General features: G+C 44.0%; 1 protein-coding gene across 9 annotated transcripts in view; it reads left to right on the forward strand.

Moving 5' to 3' along the window:
* ARHGEF3 (Rho guanine nucleotide exchange factor 3) overlaps nt 1–13,179 on the forward strand; it is a 340,374-nt gene that overhangs the window by 256,169 nt on the left and 71,026 nt on the right. Inside the window, exon 1 of one of the 9 annotated variants that reach the window (XM_007984678.3) lies at nt 8,050–8,304. The exons of 7 other annotated variants lie outside the window; for them this stretch is intronic. In XM_007984678.3, the coding sequence (XP_007982869.2) occupies nt 8,209–8,304 (96 nt within the window). In that variant the 5' untranslated portion in view covers nt 8,050–8,208. Of the gene's footprint in view, nt 1–8,049; nt 8,305–13,179 lie in introns of those variants that run through there. One more of the 9 variants, XM_007984677.3, reaches the window with a different exon arrangement.

The raw sequence follows: 13,179 nt of genomic DNA on the forward strand, positions 1-13,179 counted from the left end.
GGCCCACATGGTGAAACCCAGTCTTTCCTAAAAACACAAAAATTCGCCAGGCATGGTGGTACACATCTGTAATCCCAGCTTCTCGGGAGTCTGAGGCAGGAGAATTGCTTGAACCTGGGAAGTGGAGGTTGCATTGAACCGAGATTACGACCACTGCACTCCAGCCTGGGCGACAGAGTGAGACTCTGTCACAAAGGAAAAAAAAAAAGTTAAAAAATTTTAAAAATTAAATATAACATATTTATTGAATCCTTAACCCCCAAATATGAAATACTCTCAAATAAAGGCAGACTGTCGATAAAGTTCAAAGATACTCTAGTAGTACACAGAAAATGTTTTATTAATTCTGTGGGTAGAACAAGCCTGCTGATAGGTATAAGTTCAAATTGGAGAAGGTCAGGATTCTTACTGCAAAATCTTGAGTGAGACAGGTTTTTGTTTATACGAGCCATGCATCCAGAAACACCATATATCAAGAAAATAGTAAATTAAACCCCTTGGGGTTTTTATTTAGTCACTGAGTTTGCATTTCTGCCCCCCAAAACAAATATAGTGGCAAAGGTTGTCCTGGGAAAGAATAAGACTTGAAAAAAATTCCCTCTTCCCTGTTTTCTTCTTTGTTATACTTCATTGAAACTTTAATTTTCACTGCTGTTTTAAAGTATATTTGTGTACCTGAAGCAGTTTAAGACAATTTTCTGTCCCCTCACTGTCTTACTCCTATATTCCTCTTTATTCTTTTGTCTGTCTTGTGTTTTATGGAATTTGTTATTCAGCCAAGGGTCAGGTCTGGGCATCAGGGAAGACTTGATTCATTGACCTATTCTGGTGTTTCTTGGCACTCAATCATTTCTTCTTTGCCCCACCAAGCCTAAGCTGATATTTGATACCAATCAATGATCAAAAACTAAAGTGAAAATACCTTGAGGTCAATACCCACAGATTCCCTTGGCTCTAATGCCATATTTCAGTGCCACTCTCTGTTTACCACAGCATTTCTCAGTAGTGGCACTATTGACATTTTGGACCTGCTACTTCTTTGTTATGGGAAGCTGTTCTGTGCATTGTAAGTGTTAACAGCATCCTTAGCCTTTACCTATTAGATGCCAATGGCACCCTGGCCTTGTCCACTGACAATCAATCAAAAATATATCCAGACATTGCCAAATATCTGCTGGGAGGTAAAATCACCATTGGTTGAGAAGCATTCCTCTTATGAACCAGAGGCTAGCAAATGTTTATGATGTTTCAGGACAAAACACTTCAGTATTATTTTTTTGAAAAATAAAATTTTGCTAATTTCATAGCTAATTTTTTATTTTTATTTTAATTAATTAATTATTTTGAGACAGATTCTCACTCTGTTGCCTAGTCTGGAGTACACTGGCATGATTATGGCTCACTGCAACCTCGACCTCCTGAGCTCTAGGGATCCTCCCACCTCAGCCTCCTAAGTAGCTGGGACCATAGGCATATGCTACTACGCCCAGCTAATTTTTTGATTTTTTTTTTGTAGAGATGGGGGTCTCATGTTGTTCAGGCTGATCTCAAACTCCTGTGGTCAAGCAATCCTCCTGCCTCGTCCTCCCAAAGTGCTGGGATTACAGGCGTGAGCCACTGTGACTGGCTAATTTATTATTACTACTTTTTGCTTTATAGCTGATAATCCACAGGATTAGCGCAGTTGGGAGAAAGAGAGAGATTCTCTCCTTTAACCAGTTTTTCAGAAAATGAGACCTTAAAGAAAATGCAAGAATTAAGACTTCCAGCTTTAGAATATCCAGGGATACTTTTTTTTTTTTTTTTTTTTTTTTTTTTTTTTGAGACAGAGTCTAACTTTGTCGCCCAGGCTAGAGTGCAGTGGCACGATCTCGGCTCACTGCAACCTCTGCCTCCCAGGTTCAAGTGATTCTCCTGCCTCAGCCTCCCAAGTATCTGGGACTACAGGCACCTGCCACCATGCCTGGATAATTTTTGTATTTTTAGTAGAGACGGGGTTTCACCATGTTGGTCAGGCTGGTCACGAACTCCTGACCTCAGGTGATCTGCCCTCCTTGGCCTCCCAAAGTGCTGGGATTACAGGCATGAGCCACTGCACCCAGCCCAGGGATACATTTTTGTAAATCTAGACAGGAGTCAGTGGACAGCTCCTCAGGCAAAGGGAGAATAGTAATACTGGTATGAGTTTAGAGATGATCATTGCTTCATTCATGACATTTTTACCTGTCTAGCAGTAAATCACAGTCCTGATCTGTCAGAATTCACTGCCAGAACTTCTTCAGGTTCCCTCCCCATCAAAACTGAAATTAGAGAGAGGAGAGGGGGGCTTGCATTAACTGGGAATGTCACCCAAATGGAAGGGGAGGGAAAAGGCGTTGCAACACTCATGTGTCCAGCATATACCTACACCATCCATGCCACATTCGCAGGTAGAAGAGATGACTTCAGATACCAGGGAAAGCAGATGGAGATACACATATTGGAGGCCCAGGCTTTGGGGGATCAGCTACTGTTCCTTGAGCTCCTTCACATGTAAACACATAGGTTACAATTGAAAGGCCACATTTTAAAATCGGCCATATTCTTTGAGCAACTATGTATTAAACGTCTGCCTGGCATAGAAGTTCAGGAACGGGTGGAGAAGAGGAGGGGAGAAATGTGTCTAATTGAACACCTGACTGTAATAAGCATTCATTATTTGATAAATGATTGAATGGATGGATGAACAAGCCTTTAAAGAAAAAGGAACTCAGGCCTGGCATGGTGGCTCACACCTGTAATCCCAGCACTTTGGGAGGCCAAGGCAGGCAGATCACTTGAGGTCAGGAGTTCGAGACCAGCCTGGCCAACATGGTGAAACCCTGTCTCTACTAAAAATACAAAAATTAGCCGGGTGTGGTGGTGTGTACCTGTAATCCCAGCTACTCAGGAGGCTGAGGCGGGAGAATTGCTTGAGCCCAGGAAGCGGAGGTTGCAGTGAGCAAGATCACACCACTATACTTTAGCCTGGGCGACAGAGTAAGACTCTGTCTCAAAAATATAAAATAAATTTCAAAAATAATAATAATAAAATATAAAATATAAAATAAAATAAAATAGAACTCGCTATTCCTCATGTTAAGATATAACGCTAATAGGACAAAGCATTGTCCTGTTGGCTGAGAAGGTTGTCACAGCCACGTTAGCTTCTGGTTTTATCCTCAGGCTGGGCCTGCTCTGCTCCCAGTCATGGGACTGGGATTTAAGGAGTTGACAGATGGTCTCCAAGCCTTGCCTGGTTGTCTGCAAGTCTAAAAGGGGCTAATAACCAGTGGTGGGCTTCTGTATTCAGGCCCACCATTCCACCAGCAGCCCAAATGACCCCTGCTCAACACAGGCAAGACCACAGGCCCTGGGCTTGGCACAGTTCCTGCAAATGCAGAACAGCCCTCTTTATTTCAGTCTCCAGGCTTCTGGCTGGCAGGGAACACTGCCCAACTGTGAAGCATTTTATAGGATTATAACGGGCTGTGCCGAAGGCAAGTTCTGAAAGACACTTTGTGCCGTTTCTTTGAGTGAAGCTGCCTGTTAGAGCAGTGTTGTTCCTAAACCCATAAACACACACACAGGCAGAATGGGGAGTGCCGGGCTCCTGGGGCCACTTAGCTTGGCTGCATTGCAGGGCTGGACCAGCTTCCCTCAACTGTGACACTAACCTTAGGGATATGCTTGGAAGCCCTCCCGCAGCGCTGCCTGTTTTCTGACAGTCTTTGATCACGGACACCCCCAGATAGAGTCCCAGGCAGATTGCACAAAACCCAAATCTGTCAATGGTGGAGCAGTGCATTACATATGGGGAAGGTGCTGAAGTCAGGGACCAAGGTGGAAATTGCATGAGGTCAGAAATACTCCTGAAAATTCATTAAATGCCTCAAGGACCATATACATGGCTTGTATGCACCCAAAATTGCTGGCTTGAGTTCATAGGCTTTGTTGTACCAAAAATATATGTTTATAAACACCAGAATCCTATTCTGGGTGGTGAGAAATTCATGCTATAAGAAGCTTGGAAGAATCAGACCACCCAAGGGAATTCCAGATTCCCATCTTTCCTTTTGTAGCTTATGCTTTTTTGCAGCACTATTTAAATTGTTACAGGCCATTAGCAATCTCTCTGCCTCTGTCTCTCTCTTTTTGCCTAGCATGTATAGTGGAAAAGAGATATGTTTGCCATACATATGTTGTGTAGCCCTGTGTATTTATTGATTTTTATGGCTCCAGTATCTTTTAAGGAGAGCAAAGAAATGTTTTAAGAGAAGATGGATATGGCAGCCTTCTCATCAATCCATATGACTGTTCATTGCTCTGCGACAGTTGGGCTTCAACCTAAGTTGCACTTTAACATTTCTTCGGAGGCCAGGGACAGTGGCTCATGCCTGTAATCCTAGCACTTTGGGAGGCCGAGGTGGGTGGATCACTTGAGCTCAGGAATTTAAGACCAGCCTGGGCAACATGATGAAACCCCATCTCTACAAAAAATACAAAAATTAGCTGGGCGTGGTGGCATGTGCCTGTAGTCCCATCTACTTGAGGGGTTGAGGTGGGAGGATTGCTTGAGCCCAGGAGGTTGAGGCTGCAGTGAGCCAAGATCGTGTCACTGCACTCCAGCCTGGGCAACAAAGCGAGACCCTGTCTCAAAACAATAAAATAAAATAAACATATTTCTTAGGGTTTGTTTACTGTTACACTGGACTTATGGTATGTCAGACTCCCTGCTTGGCCCTAAGGATACTGTGATGAGCAACCCAGTCCCAGGGCTATCAGACTTCGCCAGGGTGACTGTTTTCTCCACCAGGTGCTGTAAGTACATTTTCCAACTGGAGAACAAGGCCCAGCAAGCTCTTTTGGGGGTTAAAGCCAGTGGCTTTGATGGCCAGCGTCTTCTAGTTGAGATAGTGGACTGTGAGGGCCAGAAGAGCAGGAAGAGGAAGGGGAGTAAGAAGTGGCTCAAGTACTTGGGCACAGGTTCTTGGTGACCAGGCAAGCCCTGAGTGAAGCATGTCTCTGCCTCTGGCCCTGCGTTTGGCTGCATAGTTAATCAGGGGCTACTTGGAGATGAGGTTACTCTCACACCCCCACCAAGCTTGGCTAAGCTTTTGGGGCACTTGTGTGAGCTCCCCATCAGCACAGCTCAGGCTAAAATGATAAAGTTGTGTTCAGGAATACAAATAGGAAAAATCAGTGGTTCTGAGGTGCTCTTTCCTGCCCCATACCTCTTCTTAGGCAGTTTTCTTCCCATTGCTTCAGGTTGTCTATAGAGGGAAAAAAACTCAGGTGCTCTCTTCAATTTCAGTTGGAACCTCTACTCATTCAGGAGCTTCATTTACATGTGTGGTAATAACAGGCTGGCTACACTGGGCCCGATTCTTTCTGCCTCCAAAGGCAGTCTGTCTGCACTAGCTGGGTAGGAAAGTAAGTGGATTTAGTGCCAGGGTGTGGATTTGATACCTGGGATGAAGACCTGTGTATTATCAGGTGTCCTGCCTGAGAAGTAGGAACTGCTGGGTTCTGACCTCAGCTAGAAGCAAAGAACATGCAAACAAGGACTAGATATCACCATTCCCACTATCCCCTGTATCCTCAGGAAATAAAAACAAAAGACAATGTCTCAGTAGATTACCACCTGATGTAGTCATGACTTTCCACATGAAGAGGAAAAAGATTTATCAGTGCAGTCTACAAAATAACTTTTGAGAGATGATCATTTTAGGGCTGGGCATGGTGGCTCACACCTGTAATCCCAGCACTTTGGGCGGTCGAGGTAGGTGGATTGCCTGAGCTCAGGAGTTGCAGACCAGCCTGGGCAACATGGTGAAACCCTGTCTCTACAAAAATACAAAACTTAGCCGGGCACACTGGTCCAGGCCTGTAGTCCCAGCTACTTGGGAGGCTGAAGTGGAAAGATCACTTGAGCCCAGGAGGAGGAGGTTGCAGTGAGCTGAGATCATGCCACTACACTCCAGCCTGAGCGACAAAGTAAGACCCTATCTCAAAAAAAAAAAAAAAGAAAAGAAAAGAAAAGAAAAAGATATAATTTTAATATTAAAAAAGCTATAATTTCCCAAGTAGTGCCATGAATGAAGATATTTTTCTTTTTTTCTCTTGAGACGGGGTCTCGTTCTGTCACCAGGCTAGAGTGCAGTGGTGCAATCATAGCTCACTGCAGCCTTGAACTCTTGGGCTCAGGCAGTCCTCCCACCTCAACCTCGGGATTAGCTGAGACTACAGGTGTGCACTACCATACCCGGCTAATTTTTAAATTTTTTGTAGAGGCAGGGTCTTCCTATGTTGCTTAGGATGGTCTTGAACTGTTGGCCTCAAGCTACACTGCTGCCTTGGCCTTCCAAATTGTTGGGATTATAGTTGTGAGCCACTGTACCTAGCCAATTTTTTTTTTCTCTTTTCTTTTTTCTTTTTCTATTTTATTTTTTCTCCTTCCTTCCTTCCTCTCTCTCTCTATTTCTCTTTCTTTTTTTCCTTTTCTTTTCTATTTTTTCTTTTTTTTTTTCCAGCATCTCTGTCACCCAGGCTGGAGTGCAGTGGTATGATCTTGGCACACTGCAACTTCTGCCTCCCAGCTCAAGTGATCCTCTCACATCAGCCTCTGGAGTAGCTGGGATTACAGGTGTGCACCACCATGCCTGGCTAATTTTTTGTTTTTGTTTTTGTTTTTGTTTTGTAGACACAGGGTTTCACTGCTGCCCCGGCTGTATTTTTCCTTACAAAAAATTTTAAAACATGAGCTATAAGCTTAAGTCCCTTTTGTTCACTATCTTTAATTCTTTAAACCCAGGTGCCTCCCTTCAGCCATAGGGGAACTGGTAAAAGCTTGCTATGGATTTCTAGACAGCGTTCAATGCTATTTACCCACAAATATGTCTCTATAGAAAATATATGATATTCTGTGGTAAACTTGTATTTTTTTTAACATAAATGGTATTGTATTGTGCTTAGTCTGCAATTATTTTTAAACTGAGTCTAATACATTGGAGATCTTTCCATGCCACATCCATAGACCCATCTCCTTTTTCACTGCTGCTAAGTAGTATTACACAGTGAGTAAACTTTATTTAAGCACTCCCTATTGATGGATATATTACCATTGTTTCCAGCTACTTTTTATTTTTTACTGCCCCAGACAGGGCTGGTGCAAACAACCTTATAATCAATCGCCTTCTTGGGTATTTCCAGTGTCATTGTTTCTCAAAAAAGGATCCAGAAAGGCGTGGTAGTGCCAGGTCATCCATGCAGAGCTTTATACTTGAAGGACACCCTGTCAGATTGCCCTCGAGTGTCAGACAGCCTTTGAACATCCTAGTCAAATTTAAAAGTGGGTGCAAAGGGAAAGGTCTCCAGGGAACTTTCCGGGGTGGTGGAAATGTTTTGTATACTGACTGTGGAGGTGGTTATACGGGTGTTTATATTTGTCAGAACTCAACAAACAGTACTCTTAAAATGGGTTCATTTTGCCATTTGTAGATTATACTCCAGTGACATTCATTTAAAAAAAAAAAAAAAAAAGGCCTGGGCGACAGAGCGAGTACGAGACTCCGTCTCAAAAACAAAAAAAAGCGTGCAGTGGCCTGGGAAGAGGGCGAGAGAGAACACCACCCCTTTCTAATGTGGGCTTTTACAACGCTCGCTTTTCCCCCAGGCTCCTTCCTGCCGCCGGGTGTCACTAGAGCCTCCTTTCTCCCCGTCGCCCGGTTTCGCCCCAGCCTCCTTTCTACCCGCAGCCTCTCTCACCCGGAGAGTGCCAAAGAACCCGAAAGGACCTATCACGGGGTCCGCCAGCCCCGCAATCGCGGCCCACGCTCCGCGGGGGCGCTTGGAGTCGAATGCCCGCTGGGAGAGAGCGGTCTCTCTCCACCCTCGGGACAGCCCCACGCCCCTCGCAGCTCCTGGAGGAGTCCGTGCGGCGGCACGTGGGCGTGGGGCGGTGCCGAGCCGGCGGCCCGCCCCCTCCCCACCCATCAAGGCGTGGCTGGCACAGCCCCGCCCACTCGGCTCCGGAGCCCAGTCGAGTCCCGCCCGGCTGGAAGCCGGCTGTCGGTCTCCGTGTCGCCGCCGCCGCCCGGCATCGTGGAGCTGGGGCCCCCTTTCGCCTGGGAGTTTTGTAGTCGCCTAGGGTCAGCGGTGACATCCCAAAGGGCAGGCCCGGCAGCCGCCATGGTGGCCAAGGATTACCCCTTCTACCTCACGGTCAAGAGGGCGAACTGCAGCCTGGAGCTACCCCCGGCCAGCGGTCCGGCCAAGGACGCCGAGGTAGGGCCGCGCCCTGCACCTGGACCTCTAGGGGCCATCTGCCTGTCTCGTCTCCCTCCATCTCCCACTCTCTCGGCGCCCGCCCGGTGTCACTGTCTCTGTTTCCATCTGTCACTTTCCGTGTGTGTCACTTTCTCTACATATCTCACACCGTCTTCTTTGTGTCTCCCCGTCGCCATCTCTCACCCAGTTTCCTTTTCTCTCGCTCTTTCTCTGTGGACCAAACACTAGCTGCCCCCTCTCTCCCTGTCCCTCTACCTGCCGGTCTGGAAGCAGCCGCCTCCTTGCTTTTGCAGGGCTCTCAGACTGTTCATCTTCTGTCTGGACCCTCAGAGAGACTTTCTCCTACTTGTGAGCAAGCCCCAGTGTCAGGGAAGGGCTACCCTTTAAGCGAGTTTCTTTTTGCCTGGGATGGGAGAGCAGAGGGAAGTTCCAGCCCTCTCACCTGTCAGACTTGGCCTTGCAGCCTTTTGGCAGCGAAAACAAGAGACAGCACCTCTGCCTATCACCTGTGGCCAGTGAGGGTCAGTCAGCCGAGGGGCTGGGGCTAAATGAGTAAATTGGAGTGTCTCCCACATGGATCTTGAAAATGAATTAAAGTCCTCAGGGCAATGGAAAGCTGCCTTGGAACATTGGAAACATTTCTCTTTCCGAGAACTTTACTGTGCCTTGCGGGCGATGTGAAGGAGTGCTCCCAGGTAATGTTTAGTCTGCCTTTTCCTCTTGCGTGTCATTTTCTCTGGCACATGGCTCAGTGGCCTTAAAGGTTGGGTTCAGCTGGAGAAAGCATCCCTCTCTTTGAGGGTCTTAGGGAATACAGTCGCTTTCACTAGATTACAGCTTTGCTATGGTCAAGCTGCAGTGGAACCCACAGGACCCAAGTGGTCATTGCCACTCATGCGTGTATCTGGGAGCTTTCCACTCTCCCACACCTCACTCTGCAAACATCACCACGGCCACCGGGGAAAGGCTGAAAGCAGGTGTGCATCCGGCGTTGTCACAGCATTCTTGAGGTTCCACCCACTCGCCGTCCTTAGGTCTGCTCAGCTGTATGCACTTGGCTCACTGAATCATGTATATTCAGGAGCACACCATCAAAGATTCATTTCCTCTAGCAAGAGCTGCTCCAAGCTGACAGGACTCCAAACAGTCTCTGGTTGTATTCAGCTTTTATAAGCTGAGCACAAACTAACTTCTCCCTCACCTAAACCCAACCCCACAGCCCAGCTCAGTTTGATATTATCACAAAGAGTTTTTGTTGCCAGCAGCTGTGAAAATGTGATGGCCCTAGTGGTATCTGGAGTCTTATTTAGGGTTTGATATGTCAGCACCTGCATAGAATTCAGGTTGGTCAGGCCTGGAATGAATGTAATATTTTTTCAGTGGGAACTTCCTAATTTCATGAGCATAGAAGCAGCACAATTGGTGCCCACTCTAACTCCTTTTGTAAGGAAGAAAGGCATAGCCAATGTAATTAATAAATTGAAGTGGGCCAAAGAAGAGTGAGGATAGCTGAGGACGCTAACCAGTCCCTTCCTACTATCACTTAGTCCTGTGTTTTTGAGTAGTTTAGCTAAAGGCTTAGGTAAAACTTGCCTGCTTAATTTTATTCTTATACATAGACTATTGATATGTCTATATATCATAAATATGATGAAACTTATCACATGTCAAATATTAATTTTCTTCATTGGTAGCTGGATCTAGACTATACAATATGACTTATTTTCCTTGTATGGGGATATCCTGGTGTGAGAAGTAAGGAAGGGGTTGGAATAGTTTTGGAAATAGTTGGTAAATATTTTTCAGCTATCACCATTGGGGTTTTTGTTTGTTTTTTAGTGTTTGATTTAAACACTAAATCAAGTATGCTTTATACACTTTGAGGCAGAGATATCTTTTGACTTCATTGATGAGCATATCATTTTCTGATAATGGAAACTGGCAAAGTTGGAAAAAGAAACCTAAGTGAGTTTAGGGGGTAGTTTTCTGGTTTCATTATCAGTGCGAAAGGCGGCCAACCCTCGTAGGCCTAGCTTCTCCATAAGCAGTTAACTAAAATATATTTTCCACCAGTAGGTGTCATCAGTATTCGTAAATGTTTAAAAAATAGCATTCACTTGTCAGCCTTTTGAAAAACATGATTATATAACTGTTTATAAGCTAGGCATTGACTGTTAATTCCTCTGAAAGTATTTTTTTAGGAGTGATTGTTTTCTTTGTAGAAAGAATGTGGTTATAATAAAAAGAAAAATGGATCTATCCAGAGGCCTTTCTAGGAAAACAGGACTTGTTGACCTTCAAAGGCCTTTGCAACAGAGCACCTGTGCCCTTTAAACATTTAATGGCCGTGTGTAATGGCTGTTCCTTCCGAATTTGCCACGGGTAGGACAGTGCACACAGCATGGCACTGGCAAGTGCCTTCTAGCATTCACTCCTATCCTTGCAGCAAGTGAACTGGGGAAAGCCACTTAGGAAAAGGCTCCTGGAGAACAGGCGAGCGGCGTTGATGTACATTTGATACCATGCACTGAGTAAAAAAATATGCAAAAATAAGCATTCTCTTAAAAGCAAATAAAAATTCTACTCAAGATTTAAGTGATTTGTAATTTTTTATTTGTGGTAGTTTCCAGTGAAAGCAAAAAAACGATATTTTAAAAATGTATTTTTATTTTTTTAAATGATCTATTTTAAGCTTTTGAAAATATTCTACAGGGATTATAATATTGCATGTCTGTTAGTATAATACTGCCTCTTAATGCTATTTCTTATGACATGGGGATTTGAGTTGGGTGGCAAATGTTTAATTTTAATATCCATAATCAGTGAGATCCTGCTGGCTATAATCATTAATTGTGAAATCTAAGGAACTTAGTTCATGGCTATAGACTTTCACAGAAAATTGTGGTGTGATATGAGCATTAAGCTTATTTCTTCTAATCTTCGATGCAGCTTTGTTCAGTTTATCTGTTTTTGTATTTATTGGTCATCTACTTCCCATGCCAGGAGGGACTGGTCTATATAGGTGCCCTAAACTCCTGATCCAATCACTAGAAGAAAATATGTTACCTCTAATGAATTATCCTGAGTGTAAGTTAAAAATCAGTATTTCCCTGTAGTGAGGTTTGCTTTTTAAAAAGAAGGCAAAAAAAAAATGTGAAGAAAAGGAAGCAAGCTCAGGTAAGGTAGACACGTCGACTAAGGAAGCTAGAGCCTTGTGAGAAACTTTTAAGAGTTTTAGATCCAGTTCGTTTTTAGTGAAAATACAAAGAGGTGTTTCTGTTATTTTTGAGAATATATCTGACAACTTGGTGGACAACTTACTTTCGGTTTTAAAATTTACCATCTTAGATATTGGTCGGATTAGGCCTGATTTAGTTAATGATATTTGTAGCCATTGCTTTTGACTCTCAGCAATTTTTCAAAATTTGTAGCGCCATAGACCATAGGCCTATCTCATGAATAGCTGAATACTGCCCTGGGTCTCCAAAGTATAGGTTCTGATTTTGACTTGGCCAGTAGCCTTGCATGACCCTGAGAATAATGACATGCACCTAGAAATGACAGAGCTCTGTTCCTTTTCTAAGTCTACTATGTCTAGTGTCTCACTTGAGACCCCAAACATGTTGTAAGGTTAACATAAAGCTTGTACTGTTCTCTCCACTTTATGAATAAGGACACTGAGGGGAGGTGATTTGCAGAAAGCTGCAAAGAAAATAAGAAGCTAAGCCAAGATCCAAGGCCAAATTTCCTGATGGATTCAGTCCAGCATTTAATATCAGCGTCCCTTGTAGCATCTAAGGGTGTTTACCTCTGTGGGATAAAAGGTGGGGTGGTAATACAAAACTTAATAGACATGCAAAATACTTTAAAATATTATCTTTTAAGTATAACCTTGAGCACCTTACATAACTGAGAAGGTATCCTTTAAGGCTCACTTCTAAAGGGCAAGGTGAACCCTATGCTCCTGCCACGATTTATGCCTCTATCAGTCAACATGTGCATTTTAAAATTGTATGCACCTCGGGCTATACTCCTTGAATATCAGCTGAAAAGCTAAAGGGTTACTGGTTTCTAGTAATCCATACATTTCTTGGAATCTGTATCATATTGTATTGAACTGATAGTATACCTGAACAGCCACATGAAACTAGTCGTAAGGAGTTATTACAGTTAGAATCCTGTGATTTCTTCAGATGATTAAATAGACTCCAGGAATCATATGACTTCAGAGATCTTGCTGGGTGGGAAGCCACACGAAGCTACCCAGAAAAAGGCCATCACTTGCTGTAGGATCTGGTTATGGTCATTGAGCCGTCATTCTGAGGCTGTTCATTTGGAAAATTATTTTGGGAATCTTGGTCCTTAAGAATGCACATGAACTAGCAATAGAAGAGGAAAATGTGTTGACTTTACATGTGTACATTTAATGCTGTTCAAGGGCATTGACTAGAATAAGACTGCCTGAGTCTCAATGCTGTCTCCACCACCTGCTAGTGATGTGGCCTTGAACAAGCTACTGTGCCTCTCCAAACCTGTTTCCTCAGCGGTAAAAATGGAAATGATGAGAGCTCTAACTCCTAGGACCATAGTGAGGGTCAAATGAGATGTTTCATATGCACTGCTAACCATAGTGCCTAGCATGTAGTAAGTGCTCAAAAAATGTCATTATAATTACGACCTTTACATCTCAAAACAGATTCTTAAAATGGTTTTAAGAAACATGATGATCACCAGTCTAATTGCCTGAATGCTGTTTTATACACAGCAGTGCATTAGGGACTTTACTGTAAGTCCCTTAATCGTCACAGTAATCCTATGAGGTTGGTATTCATACCCCCTTTTGTAGAAGAAGAAACTGAGGCTCAGAACCGG

The sequence above is a fragment of the Chlorocebus sabaeus genome, chromosome 22 (assembly GCF_047675955.1).
Source record: "Chlorocebus sabaeus isolate Y175 chromosome 22, mChlSab1.0.hap1, whole genome shotgun sequence".
NCBI lineage: Eukaryota > Metazoa > Chordata > Mammalia > Primates > Cercopithecidae > Chlorocebus > Chlorocebus sabaeus.